The 15,142-nt window shown below is 48.3% G+C and overlaps 2 protein-coding genes and 1 non-coding gene across 3 annotated transcripts in view; 1 reads left to right on the forward strand and 2 right to left on the reverse strand.

The window, feature by feature from the left end:
- The first annotated feature begins 9,893 nt into the window (after positions 1-9,893).
- Positions 9,894-9,965, forward strand: TRNAQ-UUG. Its single transcript has one exon. It is a non-coding gene; the product is annotated as a tRNA-Gln (tRNA).
- A 2,343-nt stretch (positions 9,966-12,308) lies between these two features.
- Positions 12,309-12,759, reverse strand: LOC121347533 (guanine nucleotide-binding protein G(I)/G(S)/G(O) subunit gamma-T2-like). Its single transcript, XM_041426245.1, has one exon. The coding sequence runs from the start codon at positions 12,757-12,759 to the stop codon at positions 12,523-12,525; it is 237 nt and encodes a 78-aa protein (XP_041282179.1). The 3' UTR covers positions 12,309-12,522.
- Positions 12,760-14,794: 2,035 nt separating this feature from the next.
- LOC121347667 (guanine nucleotide-binding protein G(I)/G(S)/G(O) subunit gamma-T2-like) overlaps positions 14,795-15,142 on the reverse strand; it is a 3,798-nt gene continuing 3,450 nt past the window's right edge. Inside the window, exon 3 of the mRNA XM_041426485.1 lies at positions 14,795-15,093. Coding sequence (XP_041282419.1) covers positions 14,968-15,093 — 126 coding nt within the window. The 3' untranslated portion in view covers positions 14,795-14,967. The remainder of the gene's footprint in view (positions 15,094-15,142) is intronic.

A 15,142-nucleotide genomic window follows, 5' to 3' on the forward strand; every position in this document is an offset into this window, starting at 1 on the left:
GGGATTTTCCCAATCGGATTCAGCCAAATCTGTGGATTTTTTTGGGAATTTTTCCACTCCTGGGCAGCATTTTCTATGCAAAGTGGGGTAAAAAAAAAAAGGGTTTTTTGTGCTGGTTTTATTTTCACACTCTCGGAAGCCATAAAGAGATTTTTTTTCTATATTTGATAGAAAATTCCTAAAGATCCCAGAATCCCAAGGCGATCCCGGAATTCCCGGAATTCCAGGGGTTGGTGTCGATCCATCTTCTCCACTATGGTGCTGTGAAATTTAAAATAAATGTAAAAAACCAAAAAAAAACCCAAAAAAAACCAAAAACCACACAAAAAAAATTATTTTAAAAGATTTTTTTTTTTTTGCCTCCGTTTTACTGAGGGAAAAAAAAAATGATTAAAGGAAGACATTAATTAAAGAAAATGAATGAACGAGGCTAATTAAAATGAAATTACTTTTAAAAAGGGAAGATAATTTTTAAAAAGGAAAAAATAATTTTAAAAAAGGAAAAAAATAATCTAGAAAAAAGGAAAAAAAAAGTAATTTTAAAACCTGAAAGTTTATTTAAAAAAAAGGAAAAAAAAATTTTTAAAAAAAGTTTAAAAAAAGCTTAAAAATATTAAAATTCATTTTTTAAAAAGGACGAGGAGGGAGAGAAATTAATTAATGAATTCCTTCATTAAGCGGGAGCCAATTTGTATTCCCTACAAACGCACAGGGAGGAGGGAGAGGAGAATTCCTGACCTGAGCACGGGCACGGATCGGCCTCTCCCTGCTCCAAAACCTCCCCAGGGTGATTGTTCCTGGGGAAATCCCTGATTTTTCAGGACAAAATCCCTTTTTTTCCTTGAGGAAATCCATTTTTAGGGTGAAATCCCTGATTTTTCAGGACAAAATCCCTTTTTTTCCTTGAGGAAATCCATTTTTAGGGTGAAATCCCTGATTTTTCAGGACAAAAATCCCTTGTTTCCTCCCAAAAAAAACCAAAAACCACACAAAAAAAATTATTTTAAAAGATTTTTTTTTGCCTCCGTTTTACCGAGGGAAAAAAAAAATAATTAAAGGAAGACATTAATTAAAGAAAATGAATGAACGAGGCTAATTAAAATGAAATGACTTTTAAAAAGGGAAGATAATTTTTAAAAAGGAAAAAATAATTTTAAAAAAGGAAAAAAATAATCTAGAAAAAAAGGAAAAAAAAAAGTAATTTTAAAACCTGAAAGATTTATTTAAAAAAAGGAAAAAAATAATTTTAAAAAAAGTTTAAAAAAAGCTTAAAAATATTAAAATTCATTTTTTAAAAAGGACGAGGAGGGAGAGAAATTAATTAATGAATTCCTTCATTAAGCGGGAGCCAATTTGTATTCCCTACAAACGCACAGGGAGGAGGGAGAGGAGAATTCCTGACCTGAGCACGGGCACGGATCGGCCTCTCCCTGCTCCAAAACCTCCCCAGGGTGATTGTTCCTGGGGACATCCCTGATTTTTCAGGACAAAATCCCTTTTTTTCCTTGATGAAATCCATTTTTAGGGTGAAATCCCAATTATTTTCCTTGGTGAAATCCCTTTTTTCCTTGATGAAATCCATTTTTAGAGTGAAATCCCTGATTTTTCAGGACAAAATCCCTTTTTTTCCTTGATGAAATCCATTTTTAGGGTGAAATCCCTGATTTTTCAGGACAAAAATCCCTTGTTTCCTTGATGAAATCCATTTTTAGGGTGAAATCCCTGATTTTTCAGGACAAAAATCCCTTGTTTCCTTGATGAAATCCATTTTTAGGGTGAAATCCCTGATTTTTCAGGACAAAATCCCTTTTTTTCCTTGATGAAATCCATTTTTAGGGTGAAATCCCTGATTTTTCAGGACAAAATCCCTTTTTTTCCTTGATGAAATCCATTTTTAGGGTGAAATCCCTGATTTTTCAGGACAAAATCCCTTTTTTTCCTTGATGAAATCCATTTTTAGGGTGAAATCCCTGATTTTTCAGGACAAAATCCCTTTTTTTCCTTGATGAAATCCATTTTTAGGGTGAAATCCCTGATTTTTCAGGACAAAATCCCTTTTTTTCCTTGATGAAATCCATTTTTAGGGTGAAATCCCTGATTTTTCAGGACAAAATCCCTTTTTTTCCTTGATGAAATCCATTTTTAGGGTGAAATCCCTGATTTTTCAGGACAAAATCCCTTTTTTTCCTTGATGAAATCCATTTTTAGGGTGAAATCCCTGATTTTTCAGGACAAAATCCCTTTTTTTCCTTGATGAAATCCATTTTTAGGGTGAAATCCCTGATTTTTCAGGACAAAATCCCTTTTTTTCCTTGATGAAATCCATTTTTAGGGTGAAATCCCTGATTTTTCAGGACAAAATCCCTTTTTTTCCTTGATGAAATCCATTTTTAGGGTGAAATCCCTGATTTTTCAGGACAAAATCCCTTTTTTTCCTTGATGAAATCCATTTTTAGGGTGAAATCCCTGATTTTTCAGGACAAAATCCCTTTTTTTCCTTGATGAAATCCATTTTTAGGGTGAAATCCCTGATTTTTCAGGACAAAATCCCTTTTTTTCCTTGATGAAATCCATTTTTAGGGTGAAATCCCTGATTTTTCAGGACAAAATCCCTTTTTTTCCTTGATGAAATCCATTTTTAGGGTGAAATCCCTGATTTTTCAGGACAAAATCCCTTTTTTTCCTTGATGAAATCCATTTTTAGGGTGAAATCCCTGATTTTTCAGGACAAAATCCCTTTTTTTCCTTGATGAAATCCATTTTTAGGGTGAAATCCCTGATTTTTCAGGACAAAATCCCTTTTTTTCCTTGATGAAATCCATTTTTAGGGTGAAATCCCTGATTTTTCAGGACAAAATCCCTTTTTTTCCTTGATGAAATCCATTTTTAGGGTGAAATCCCTGATTTTTCAGGACAAAATCCCTTTTTTTCCTTGATGAAATCCATTTTTAGGGTGAAATCCCTGATTTTTCAGGACAAAATCCCTTTTTTTCCTTGATGAAATCCATTTTTAGGGTGAAATCCCTGATTTTTCAGGACAAAATCCCTTTTTTTCCTTGATGAAATCCATTTTTAGGGTGAAATCCCTGATTTTTCAGGACAAAATCCCTTTTATTCCTTGATGAAATCCACTTTTAGGGTGAAATCCCAATTATTTTCCTTGGTGAAATCCCTTTTTTTCCTTGATGAAATCCATTTTTAGGGTGAAATCCCTGATTTTTCAGGACAAAATCCCTTTTTTTCCTTGATGAAATCCATTTTTAGGGTGAAATCCCGATTTTCCTCGGTAAAATCTTTTGGTTTTTTTCCTTTTGGTACAATCCCGTTTTTCCCATTGTTTCGGCCCTTCAGGAAAATCCAAATTTTGGATGAAACATTCAACAAAAAATATTCCAAACCAATCCAATTTTGGTGCCGTTTCCCCCAATCCCACCAGCCACGATTTCCCCATCCCAAATATTTGGGATTGGGGAATGTTGGATCCCCCTCTTGGCGGGGGGAGCGCTGAGTTTTTATTCCCAAAAAAATTTGGGGTGAAAGGAGCCGGATTTGGGCTCGGCAGCTCCCGTCCCTCGGGGGGCGTTTTCCCGCTTTTCCTTGGAATTTTTGTCAGGGAAAGACGGTTTGGAATACTTGAAACTCCCGTTCCCGGCAAATCCCAACCGCGGGGATCCCAAACTTCCCATCCCAGCCCTAAAAACCGGGAACAGCCTTCCCAAATCCCGGATCTGACCCAAAATCCCAAAAATTCAGGGAATCTTTGGTGCTTTTCCCGCCCTTTTCCCATTCCCGGGGGCCGTCGGAATTCCGAGGGGGAATTCCCGGAGGGAAATTTCATTTATAGCGAGAGATTCGTGGGAAGGAAGAGACCTCGGAGCATCTCCCGCTTTTCTCTGGAAAAAGCTGGAAAATTGGGAAAAGCAGGAAAACGGGAATGAGACTGGAATGGAAAAACCAGGAAAAATGCCCCCAAAACAGCAGGAAAATGGGAATGACACGGATCCGGATGGGAATGGCAAAACCAGGAAAAATGCCCCCAAAACAGCAGGAAAATGGGAATGAGACGGATCCGGATGGGAATGGAAAAACCAGGAAAAATTCCCTCAAAATAGCAGGAAAATGGGAATGACACGGATCCGGATGGGAATGGCAAAACCAGGAAAAATGCCCCCAAAACAGCAGGAAAATGGGAATGACACGGATCCGGATGGGAATGGCAAAACCAGGAAAAATGCCCCCAAAACAGCAGGAAAATGGGAATGACACGGATCCGGATGGGAATGGCAAAACCAGGAAAAATGCCCCCAAAACAGCAGGAAAATGGGAATGACACGGATCCGGATGGGAATGGCAAAACCAGGAAAAATGCCCCCAAAACAGCAGGAAAATGGGAATGACACGGATCCGGATGGGAATGGAAAAACCAGGAAAAATTCCCAGCCCCACAGGACTCCTCCATCCGCTCCCTTGGTGCCAAGAAATTCAGGGAAAAGCGAAATTTTGGAAAATTGTGGAGTTATTTTTTTCTCTTCTTTAGTTTGGATTGATTTCCTTGCTTGTTCCCAATGGGCTGCAATGGAAAAACCAGGAAAAATTCCCTCAAAACAGCAGGAAAATGGGAATGAGATGGATCCGGGCTGCAATGGAAAAACCAGGAAAAATTCCTAGCCCCACAGGACTCCTCCATCCGCTCCCTTGGTGCCAAGAAATTCAGGGAAAAGCGGAATTTTGGAAAATTGTGGAGTTGTTTTTTCCCTTCTTTAGTTTGGATTGATTTCCTTGCTCGTTCCCAATTCCTTTTTTTCCTGTCGCCGTTTGTTTTGTCCGGATGGGATCCCGGGATCCCGGGAGGGCACGGATGGAGCCAGCACCCCTGGCAGGTTTTCCCGGGATTTTGGCCAGGATTCGGTTCTGGATTTGCTCCGGGAACGCGGTGCCGGAGCTTGGTCGGATTTTTCCACGCGGATCGACCTCGGAATGGTTTGGAAAAGCCAATCCGTGCTGGAATTCCCTTGGGAATTCCCACAGGGAGGAGAACCCCCATTCCCTAACCCAGCTTTTCTCCGGGCTTTATTTAGATTTTTCCCAATTTTTTTGGCGGATGAGATTCCGGAACCATCCCGAGGTTCTTCCCTCCTGGTTTTTTTCCTGTTTTTTTTTTTTTTTTGGGAAGCGCTTCCAGCTGGGATCACACACCTGGAACTACCTCAGAGCCGCAGGGAGGCGGAATTTTGGGATCGCTCCGAGGACGAGGAGCCATGGGAAAGGCTCTGGAACATTCCAGGAGGGCGGCAGGCCGGAAGAATTCCCAAAAATCCCCTGGAAAAGTCTCCAGTGCCGGCTCGATCCCGGCTCTTTATCCACAGGCCGGAATTCCTGGGGTTTTTTTTGTGGGAGAGGAATTCCCAGGAGCTCCAAAATCATGGAATGAGATGGGAGAAAAATCATGGGATGAGGTGGGCTGGGATGTTCTGCTGGATTTTGGGAATGCTCTGATGGACCCCGGCGGGTTTGGGAAGTTCTCCTGGATCGTGAGGATTTCGGGATCCTGGGAATGGGATGAATTTTTGGGATCCCAGCACTGGGATGGCTTCGGATCCCAGGAGCAGGATGGATTCCTGGATCCCGGCTTTGGGATGGATTCCTGGATCCCAGGAGCGGGATGGATTCCAGGATCCCGGCTTTGGGATGGTTTTTGGGATCCTGGGAATGGGATGAATTTTTGGGATCCCGGCACTGGGATGGCTTCGGATGCCGGGAGTGGGATGATTTTTGCCGGAGGGAATTTTCAGGGCGGGAAGAGCTGATCCTGAGCAGGAAACGCCTCCTCTGTCACGGCCGATCCCGGGAAATCCACGGGATCGACCGGAACCAGGGCGGGAACTCAACCTCAGGAATCCGCGATCGACCCCGAAATCCATCGGCTCCTCGGACGCGCATCCGGCTTCACCGGGATGGAGAATTCCTTGGAATTCCGGGAGGAAATCCAACCTTGACCTGTGCCAGAGGCGCCTCTGAGGGCGAATTAAATCCCGGGAAATCCACGGGATCGACCGGAGCCAGGGCGGGAACTCATCCTTGGGAATCCACGATTGGATCCCTTCGGCTTCACTCAGATCCAGAATTCCATGGAATTCCGGGAGGAAATCCAGCCTTAACCCACGACCCTGCTGCTCCGGATTTGGGATCAGGGAAATCCCGGGAAACGGGAGGGGAGCGGGAGATGATTCCGAGAGTCTGGAACGCGCAGCGCCCGCGGAGCTGGGCATGATCCCGGGAATGGCCTCGGGAACGATCCAGGAATGATCCCGGGAATGATCCCGGGAATTATCCAGGAATGATCCCGGGAATGACCTAGGAATGATCCTGGAATGATCCTGGAATAATCCCAGGAATGATCCCAGGAATGATCCTGGAACAATCCCAGGAACGATCCTGGAAGGATCCCTGGAATAATCCAGGAATGATCCCAGGAACAATCCCAGGAACGATTCCAGGAATGATCCAGGAATGATCCTGGAATAATCGAGTGGGATGGATTCCTGGATCCCAGGAGAGGGATGGATTCCAGGATCCTGGCTTTGGGATGGTTTTTGGGATCCTGGGAATGGGATGAATTTTTGGGATCCCAGCACTGGGATGGCTTTGGATCCCAGGAGCAGGATGGATTCCTGGATCCCAGGAGCGGGATGGATTCCAGGATCCCGGCTTTGGGATGGTTTTTGGGATCCTGGGAATGGGATGAATTTTTGGGATCCCGGCACTGGGATGGCTTCGGATGCCGGGAGTGGGATGATTTTTGCCGGAGGGAATTTTCAGGGCGGGAAGAGCTGATCCTGAGCAGGAAACGCCTCCTCTGTCACGGCCGATCCCGGGAAATCCACGGGATCGACCGGAACCAGGGCGGGAACTCAACCTCAGGAATCCGCGATCGACCCCGAAATCCATCGGCTCCTCGGACGCGCATCCGGCTTCACCGGGATGGAGAATTCCTTGGAATTCCGGGAGGAAATCCAACCTTCACCTGTGCCAGAGGCGCCTCTGAGGGTGAATTAAATCCCGGGAAATCCACGGGATCGACCGGAGCCAGGGCGGGAACTCATCCTTGGGAATCCACGATTGGATCCCTTCGGCTTCACTCAGATCCAGAATTCCATGGAATTCCGGGAGGAAATCCAGCCTTAACCCACGACCCTGCTGCTCCGGATTTGGGATCAGGGAAATCCCGGGAAACGGGAGGGGAGCGGGAGATGATTCCGAGAGTCTGGAACGCGCAGCGCCCGCGGAGCTGGGCATGATCCCGGGAATGGCCTCGGGAACGATCCAGGAATGATCCCGGGAATGATCCCGGGAATTATCCAGGAATGATCCCGGGAATGACCTAGGAATGATCCTGGAATGATCCTGGAATAATCCCAGGAATGATCCCAGGATGCGCAGCGCCCGCGGAGCCGGGCATGATCCTGGGAATGACCTAGCAATGATCCTGGAATGATCCTGGAATAATCCCAGGAATGATCCCAGGAATGATCCTGGAACAATCCCAGGAACGATCCTGGAAGGATCCCTGGAATAATCCAGGAATGATCCCAGGAATTATCCCAGGAACAATCCCGGAAACGATCCAGGAATGATCCCTGGAATGATCCCAGGAACAATCCAGGAATGATCCAGGAACAATCCCAGGAACGATTCCAGGAATGATCCAGGAATGATCCTGGAATAATCCCGGGAATGATCCAGGAATGATCCCTGGAATTTTCCCAGGAACAATCCTGGAAATGATCCAGGAACAATCCCAGGAATGATCCCTGGAATGATCCTGGAATGATCCCTGGAATAATCCAGGAATGATCCCTGGAATAATCCAGGAACAATCCTGGAAATGATCCAGGAACAATCCCAGGAATGATCCAGGAATGATCCAGGAATGATCCCTGGAATTATTCCAGGAACGATACCGGAAATGACCCAGGAATGATCCAGGAATGATCCCTGGAATGATCTCTGGAATTATCCCAGGAACGATCCTGGAATGATCCAGGAACAATCCCAGGAATGATCCAGGAATGATCCCTGGAATTATTCCAGGAACGATACCGGAAATGACCCAGGAATGATCCAGGAATGATCCCTGGAATGATCCCTGGAATGATCCCTGGAACGATCCTGGAATGATCCTGGAATAATCCCGGGAATGATCCTGGAACGATCCCAGGAACGCTTCCAGGAACGATCCCGGAATCCTCATCCACGACCAATCCCGATTTTTTATCTACCTCTTAGCCGTAGGTGACTCTAGGTAGGGGCGACTCCCCGGGCGTAGTTTTAGGGAGAAAAGGAAAATTAAAATTTAAAAAGTTTAAAAAAAAAATTTAAAATTTAAAAATAAAAAAAAAGGAGAAAAAATAAAAATTTACACTTTTTCCAAAGAAAACATTCTTTAAAAAAAAAATAGGATTAAAAGAAAATAGGATTAAAAAAATTAGGATTTATGGGATTGCTTTCCCTCGAGGAAAGTGATTTTTGAGTCCTTGGAAGATCCAGACCTCACCAGCCCCAGATTCGGGCTGTGACTGATTTTATTTTTATTTTATTTTTATTTTCATTTTTAATGCTTGATTTTCCCTTTTTTTTTTTGGTTTTCCTTGGATTTTTCCTCCTTCCCTCTCACCCCTCTGTCCTTCCCACAGGGCTGGGGGAATCCACGTCGATAATTTGGGTTTTTTTCTATTTTTTCCAATGGTTTTGGGTTTTTTTGGGGGTGATGGCAGCAGGGGGGGAGGGGGGATGGAGCTGAATTTTGGGAGCATCCAAAGGCGCTGCTTTTCCCAGGAGATTTCAGGCTCTTTAGGTACAAATTGTGATTTTTTTGGGATGTTGTTTTGCCTCTTTTTTGAGTTGTTTTCACCTGTTTTCCCCTTATTTTTTAAATTTTTTTTTTTGGCCACGAATCGCTTTGTTTCCACTGTTTCGCTGTGAAAAATAAAAGAGCAAAAACAGAGAAAGAAGAAAAAAAAAATTAAAGTGTTTGTGTGGATTTGTGGGATTGGGGAGGGGAAAAAAGGGGAAATTGGGGGAAAAGGGGAAAATTAAGAGGGGAGAAAAAATAAAGGGGAAATTTGGGATGAAAAGGGAGAAAATGGAGGGGAAATAGGAAAAGAAATGGGAAAAATGGGAAAATTAAAGGGGAAATGGGGAGGAAAAAATAAAGGGAAGAGGAAAAACTGGGAAATGGGAAGAAATAAGGGGGAAGGAGGAAAAGGGAATGGAGGATAAATAGGAAAATAAATAAGAACTAGAGGAGAAAAATGGATAAAAAGAGGGAAATGGAGGGGAAATAGAGAAATTAAGGGGAAAACAGAGAGCAGAGGAAAAATCAATGGGGAAAAGTTAAAGGAGAGAGAGAAAATTAAATAAATAATGGGAAACGGAGAGGGGGAAGGGAAATAAAGGAAAATAAAATTGGGAAATAGAATGGGAAAATGAGAAATAAATGGAGAACACAGAAAGAAAGGGGAGATAGAGGAAAACCAGAAGAATAAACGGAGTGGGAAATAAATAAAGTGAGAAATAGAGGAAAACAGAGAAAGAAAAGGGGAGAAATAAGGCAAAACCCCAGAGGAATAAAGGCAGAAAAAAGCAAAAAAAAAAAAAAAAAATCCAAAATAAAAGTGAAAATCAGCGCGCCGGGCACAGCAGTGCCAGTGGCGGAGCTGCGGGCTGGCCCGGCGGGTGGAAAGGCGCCGGTAGCGGGATTTGAGGCGGTTTTGAGGGCGGGAATGCGGCGGGATTCCCGGGATTCCCGGAATTCCCGGCTCCCGCAGCCCCGGGACTATTTCCCGCGGGCGGAGGGATAGGGAGGGCGCGCGGCGCTTCCCGGTACACCCAGCGGTCCCATGGTGTAATGGTTAGCACTCTGGACTTTGAATCCAGCGATCCGAGTTCAAATCTCGGTGGGACCTCGCGTTTCTTTTTGCTTACTGCCGCCGTCGCCCCGGGGGTGAGGAGGGAAGCGGAAAGGACCGGAGGAGGGTGAGAGGCGGAGGGGGCCCAACCGGGAGCACCGGGCCCGCACCGGTGCCCGCCGCGCTCCGTTTTGTACGTGGGCCCCCGCGCTTCACGGCGCAGGCGCGGGCGAAAGGCGGCTGATGGAAGCCGGAGGGCACTCTCCGTGTTCCACCGCTGATTAGCTGAGCAGGATGTCACTCTGGCAATCCCGTGTTTCTATTGGCTGGCCTCGCGTTTCGCCCCGCCTTCCACCGGCCAGGCCCGGAGCCCTCCGGGGAGAATCGCCGTCTCCGTTTTCCATCGCTGATTGGCTGTTCCGTCTGTCACTCTCACAAGCTCTCATTTTTACTGGCTGAGAGCGCTCTTTGCACCGCCTCCTTCTTCCGCAATCTGTATTCCCCGGGGGGTTTCGCGCTCTCCGTTCCCCATGGCTGATTGGCTACATCTTCTGTCACTCTGGCAATATCGCGTTTCTATTCGCTGTGACCTTCCTTTGTACCGCCTCCCCGATTCCCAGGGAGCGGGTTCGCGCCCTCCCTTCTCCAACGCTGATTGGCCGAGCGGATGTCACTCTGCCAATCCCGCGTTGCTATTGGCTGCGAGCGCACTTTGGCCCGCCTCCCCCTCAGCAGCCGGCCCGGAGCCCTCATGGCGGGTTCGAGCCCTCACGACGCTGCGCGGCCCCTCGGGCCCTGCCCTGAGGCGCTGTGGGGCCGGCATTGCCCCGAATCCCTTCAGAGGCGGCTTAGCCCGCTCTGACGCACGTTCCCAGCCGTTTAACGTCGATTAACGGGTCAATCCCCTCCGGCCGCGGCCCGGTTATCGCCCTGGATTAGGGGCAGCTCAGGCCCCAGAGGAGCCGATTGCCTCAAGGCCAAGGATATACGATTTTTAATTTATTTTTTACCTAAATAACCTGAAATGGTCTTGGAGCAGTGGCCAGGAGAAGAAGCAGCACCTTTGGGTGTGCCTCAAATTAATTACAGAGCATCACCTCCCCAAAAAAACCCCACAATCTCCATCAAAAAAATAGAATTCTGCCCCAAAAAAACCCCAACAGAACCATCAAAAACTCCACCGAAAAGCAAGATTCAGCCCCACTGTGCTCCCGTGGCGAAAAACAAAAAAGTACTGGCGCATTAAAAGGATAATGTCAGCCACAATTCAGCTCTGGGGACCGAGGTCTGCAGCTGTGGCAAACAAAAATCCGTTTAGAGCCAAAATAAAGCCACGAATTCTACTTTTGGGAGAGTATTTGCTGCAAGAAACAGAGGCCGTGGCGGTGCTGGCGGGTTTATTGAGCGTCTGCGAGAAAGAACAAAACCAGCTGGATTTTTGGGGTGGTTTGGGGTGTTTTTGGGGTAGGTTTGGGTGTTTTGGGGCCAGGGAGTGCCGGGAGCAGGGTTCTGGCTGCAGGGGGGACTCCCTGCTTGAGGAAAATCCACTTTTTTTGTCTTCTCCTCCCGTTTTTAGAGTGTCCCGAGCGCCTTTGCTCCGTGGAGAGGCCGAGCAGGGATCCCTGAGGCAGGAAAAGCGCTCCAGGAGGGATCCAGAGGGATTTCCTTGGGATTTAACCGGGCTGGGAGAAGAGGAGGAGTGGGAGAGGGCTGGGGACAGCGCCGCGAGGGACTCAGAAATTCAAATTATTGCTGCTTCTCCTTTGGGGGTCGATGGTCTTGGGGCAGTTTTGGGAGAGCTTGCCCCGCGATTAAACGGAAAATAATCCTGGGGATGGGTTTTCAAAAAAAAAAAGCAAAACGGCTCCAACCAGCAAATGCAGCCCACTGAATTCGGGAGCTGGCTGTGCCTCGCAGTTTTCTCTGTCAAGCAGGGGATTAAATTGATAAATTTATCCCAAAAAGCCAAAAGGGAGCAGCGGGAGCGCAGCCCTGCGTGCTCAGGGGTGGCTCCAGGTGACACCACGCTGATTTTCCGGGGCTTTTCCAGAGGGGAGAAGCCAGAGCTGGCGGAGGTGCTGCTGGCATCTCCCTCCTTGCCAGCCCGTCCCAGCTGGAATCCCCGGGGAAGAATCTGTGGGATTTTTGGGATAAAGGACAAAGCTGGGATCCCTGGGAGCAGCCGCAGCTCAGGCTGCTGAAAATGCAGAAATTTTGCTTTTTTTGCTCGTGGGAAGCTCAGCTGCGGCGGGGGTGGGACTTTTGGGTTTTTTTGGCCCGTCCCAGCTGGAATCCCCGGGGAAGAACCTGTGGGATTTTTGGGATAAAGGACAAAGCTGGGATCCCTGCGAGCCCCCGCAGCTCAGGCTGCTGAAAATGCAGAAATTTTACTTGTTTTGCTCGTGGGAAGCTCAGCTGCGGCGGGGGTGGGACTTTTGGGTTTTTTTGGGTTTTTTCCTTTTTTTTTTTTTGTTTTTGCTTTGTTCATGCTTTTTTTTTCCTTCTCCTCCTCCTCGTGCTGCCCTTTCACTGCGCTAGGGTTCGGCTCTGGGCTGCCCGAGGCCGCGCTGGAGGGGGAGCAGGAGCCTGCCGGCGGTCCTGGGGGGCACGGGGGTCAGCTGACGGTGCAGCCCCCCTTCTCCTTGAAGGGGTTCTTGTCCTCGGGCACGCCCTTGAGCAGCGGGTCCTCGCCCGCCATGGACTCGATGTACTCCTTGATCTCCTTGCCCGTCTTGGAGACCTGCCCGGGGCGAGATGCCCGTGTTTCTATTGGCTGGCCTCGCGTTTCGCCCCGCCTTCCACCGGCCAGGCCCGGAGCCCTCCGGGGAGAATCGCCGTCTCCGTTTTCCATCGCTGATTGGCTGTTCCGTCTGTCACTCTCACAAGCTCTCATTTTTACTGGCTGAGAGCGCTCTTTGCACCGCCTCCTTCTTCCGCAATCTGTATTCCCCGGGGGGTTTCGCGCTCTCCGTTCCCCATGGCTGATTGGCTACATCTTCTGTCACTCTGGCAATATCGCGTTTCTATTCGCTGTGACCTTCCTTTGTACCGCCTCCCCGATTCCCAGGGAGCGGGTTCGCGCCCTCCCTTCTCCAACGCTGATTGGCCGAGCGGATGTCACTCTGCCAATCCCGCGTTGCTATTGGCTGCGAGCGCACTTTGGCCCGCCTCCCCCTCAGCAGCCGGCCCGGAGCCCTCATGGCGGGTTCGAGCCCTCACGACGCTGCGCGGCCCCCTCGGGCCCTGCCCTGAGGCGCTGTGGGGCCGGCATTGCCCCGAATCCCTTCAGAGGCGGCTTAGCCCGCTCTGACGCACGTTCCCAGCCGTTTAACGTCGATTAACGGGTCAATCCCCTCCGGCCGCGGCCCGGTTATCGCCCTGGATTAGGGGCAGCTCAGGCCCCAGAGGAGCCGATTGCCTCAAGGCCAAGGATATACGATTTTTAATTTATTTTTTACCTAAATAACCTGAAATGGTCTTGGAGCAGTGGCCAGGAGAAGAAGCAGCACCTTTGGGTGTGCCTCAAATTAATTACAGAGCATCACCTCCCCAAAAAAACCCCACAATCTCCATCAAAAAAATAGAATTCTGCCCCAAAAAAACCCCAACAGAACCATCAAAAACTCCACCGAAAAGCAAGATTCAGCCCCACTGTGCTCCCGTGGCGAAAAACAAAAAAGTACTGCAGCATTAAAAGGATAATGTCAGCCACAATTCAGCTCTGGGGACCGAGGTCTGCAGCTGTGGCAAACAAAAATCCGTTTAGAGCCAAAATAAAGCCACGAATTCTACTTTTGGGAGAGTATTTGCTGCAAGAAACAGAGGCCGTGGCGGTGCTGGCGGGTTTATTGAGCGTCTGCGAGAAAGAACAAAACCAGCTGGATTTTTGGGGTGGTTTGGGGTGTTTTTGGGGTAGGTTTGGGTGTTTTGGGGCCAGGGAGTGCCGGGAGCAGGGTTCTGGCTGCAGGGGGGACTCCCTGCTTGAGGAAAATCCACTTTTTTTGTCTTCTCCTCCCGTTTTTAGAGTGTCCCGAGCGCCTTTGCTCCGTGGAGAGGCCGAGCAGGGATCCCTGAGGCAGGAAAAGCGCTCCAGGAGGGATCCAGAGGGATTTCCTTGGGATTTAACCGGGCTGGGAGAAGAGGAGGAGTGGGAGAGGGCTGGGGACAGCGCCGCGAGGGACTCAGAAATTCAAATTATTGCTGCTTCTCCTTTGGGGGTCGATGGTCTTGGGGCAGTTTTGGGAGAGCTTGCCCCGCGATTAAACGGAAAATAATCCTGGGGATGGGTTTTCAAAAAAAAAAAGCAAAACGGCTCCAACCAGCAAATGCAGCCCACTGAATTCGGGAGCTGGCTGTGCCTCGCAGTTTTCTCTGTCAAGCAGGGGATTAAATTGATAAATTTATCCCAAAAAGCCAAAAGGGAGCAGCGGGAGCGCAGCCCTGCGTGCTCAGGGGTGGCTCCAGGTGACACCACGCTGATTTTCCGGGGCTTTTCCAGAGGGGAGAAGCCAGAGCTGGCGGAGGTGCTGCTGGCATCTCCCTCCTTGCCAGCCCGTCCCAGCTGGAATCCCCGGGGAAGAACCTGTGGGATTTTTGGGATAAAGGACAAAGCTGGGATCCCTGCGAGCCCCCGCAGCTCAGGCTGCTGAAAATGCAGAAATTTTACTTGTTTTGCTCGTGGGAAGCTCAGCTGCGGCGGGGGTGGGACTTTTGGGTTTTTTTGGGGTTTTTCCTTTTTTTTTTTTTTTTTTTTTTTTTTTTTTTTGGGATAAAGGACAAAGCTGGGATCCCTGCGAGCCCCCGCAGCTCAGGCTGCTGAAAATGCAGAAATTTTACTTGTTTTGCTCGTGGGAAGCTCAGCTGCGGCGGGGGTGGGACTTTTGGGTTTTTTTGGGTTTTTTCCTTTTTTTTTTTTTGTTTTTGCTTTGTTCATGCTTTTTTTTTCCTTCTCCTCCTCCTCGTGCTGCCCTTTCACTGCGCTAGGGTTCGGCTCTGGGCTGCCCGAGGCCGCGCTGGAGGGGGAGCAGGAGCCTGCCGGCGGTCCTGGGGGGCACGGGGGTCAGCTGACGGTGCAGCCCCCCTTCTCCTTGAAGGGGTTCTTGTCCTCGGGCACGCCCTTGAGCAGCGGGTCCTCGCCCGCCATGGACTCGATGTACTCCTTGATCTCCTTGCCCGTCTTGGAGACCTGCCCGGGGCGAGATGTGGACACTGTGGGGGGGGTCTGCAATGGGGGG

The sequence above is a fragment of the Onychostruthus taczanowskii genome, unplaced genomic scaffold (genome assembly GCF_017590055.1).
Source record: "Onychostruthus taczanowskii isolate IOZ18803 unplaced genomic scaffold, ASM1759005v1 scaffold91, whole genome shotgun sequence".
NCBI classification, from domain to species: Eukaryota; Metazoa; Chordata; class Aves; order Passeriformes; family Passeridae; genus Onychostruthus; species Onychostruthus taczanowskii.

Coding starts and splice junctions, on each gene's coding strand:
- LOC121347533 (XM_041426245.1), bottom strand. CDS start 12,759: ATGGAAAACGGAGACGGCGATTCTCCCCGGAGGGCTCCGGGCCTGGCC.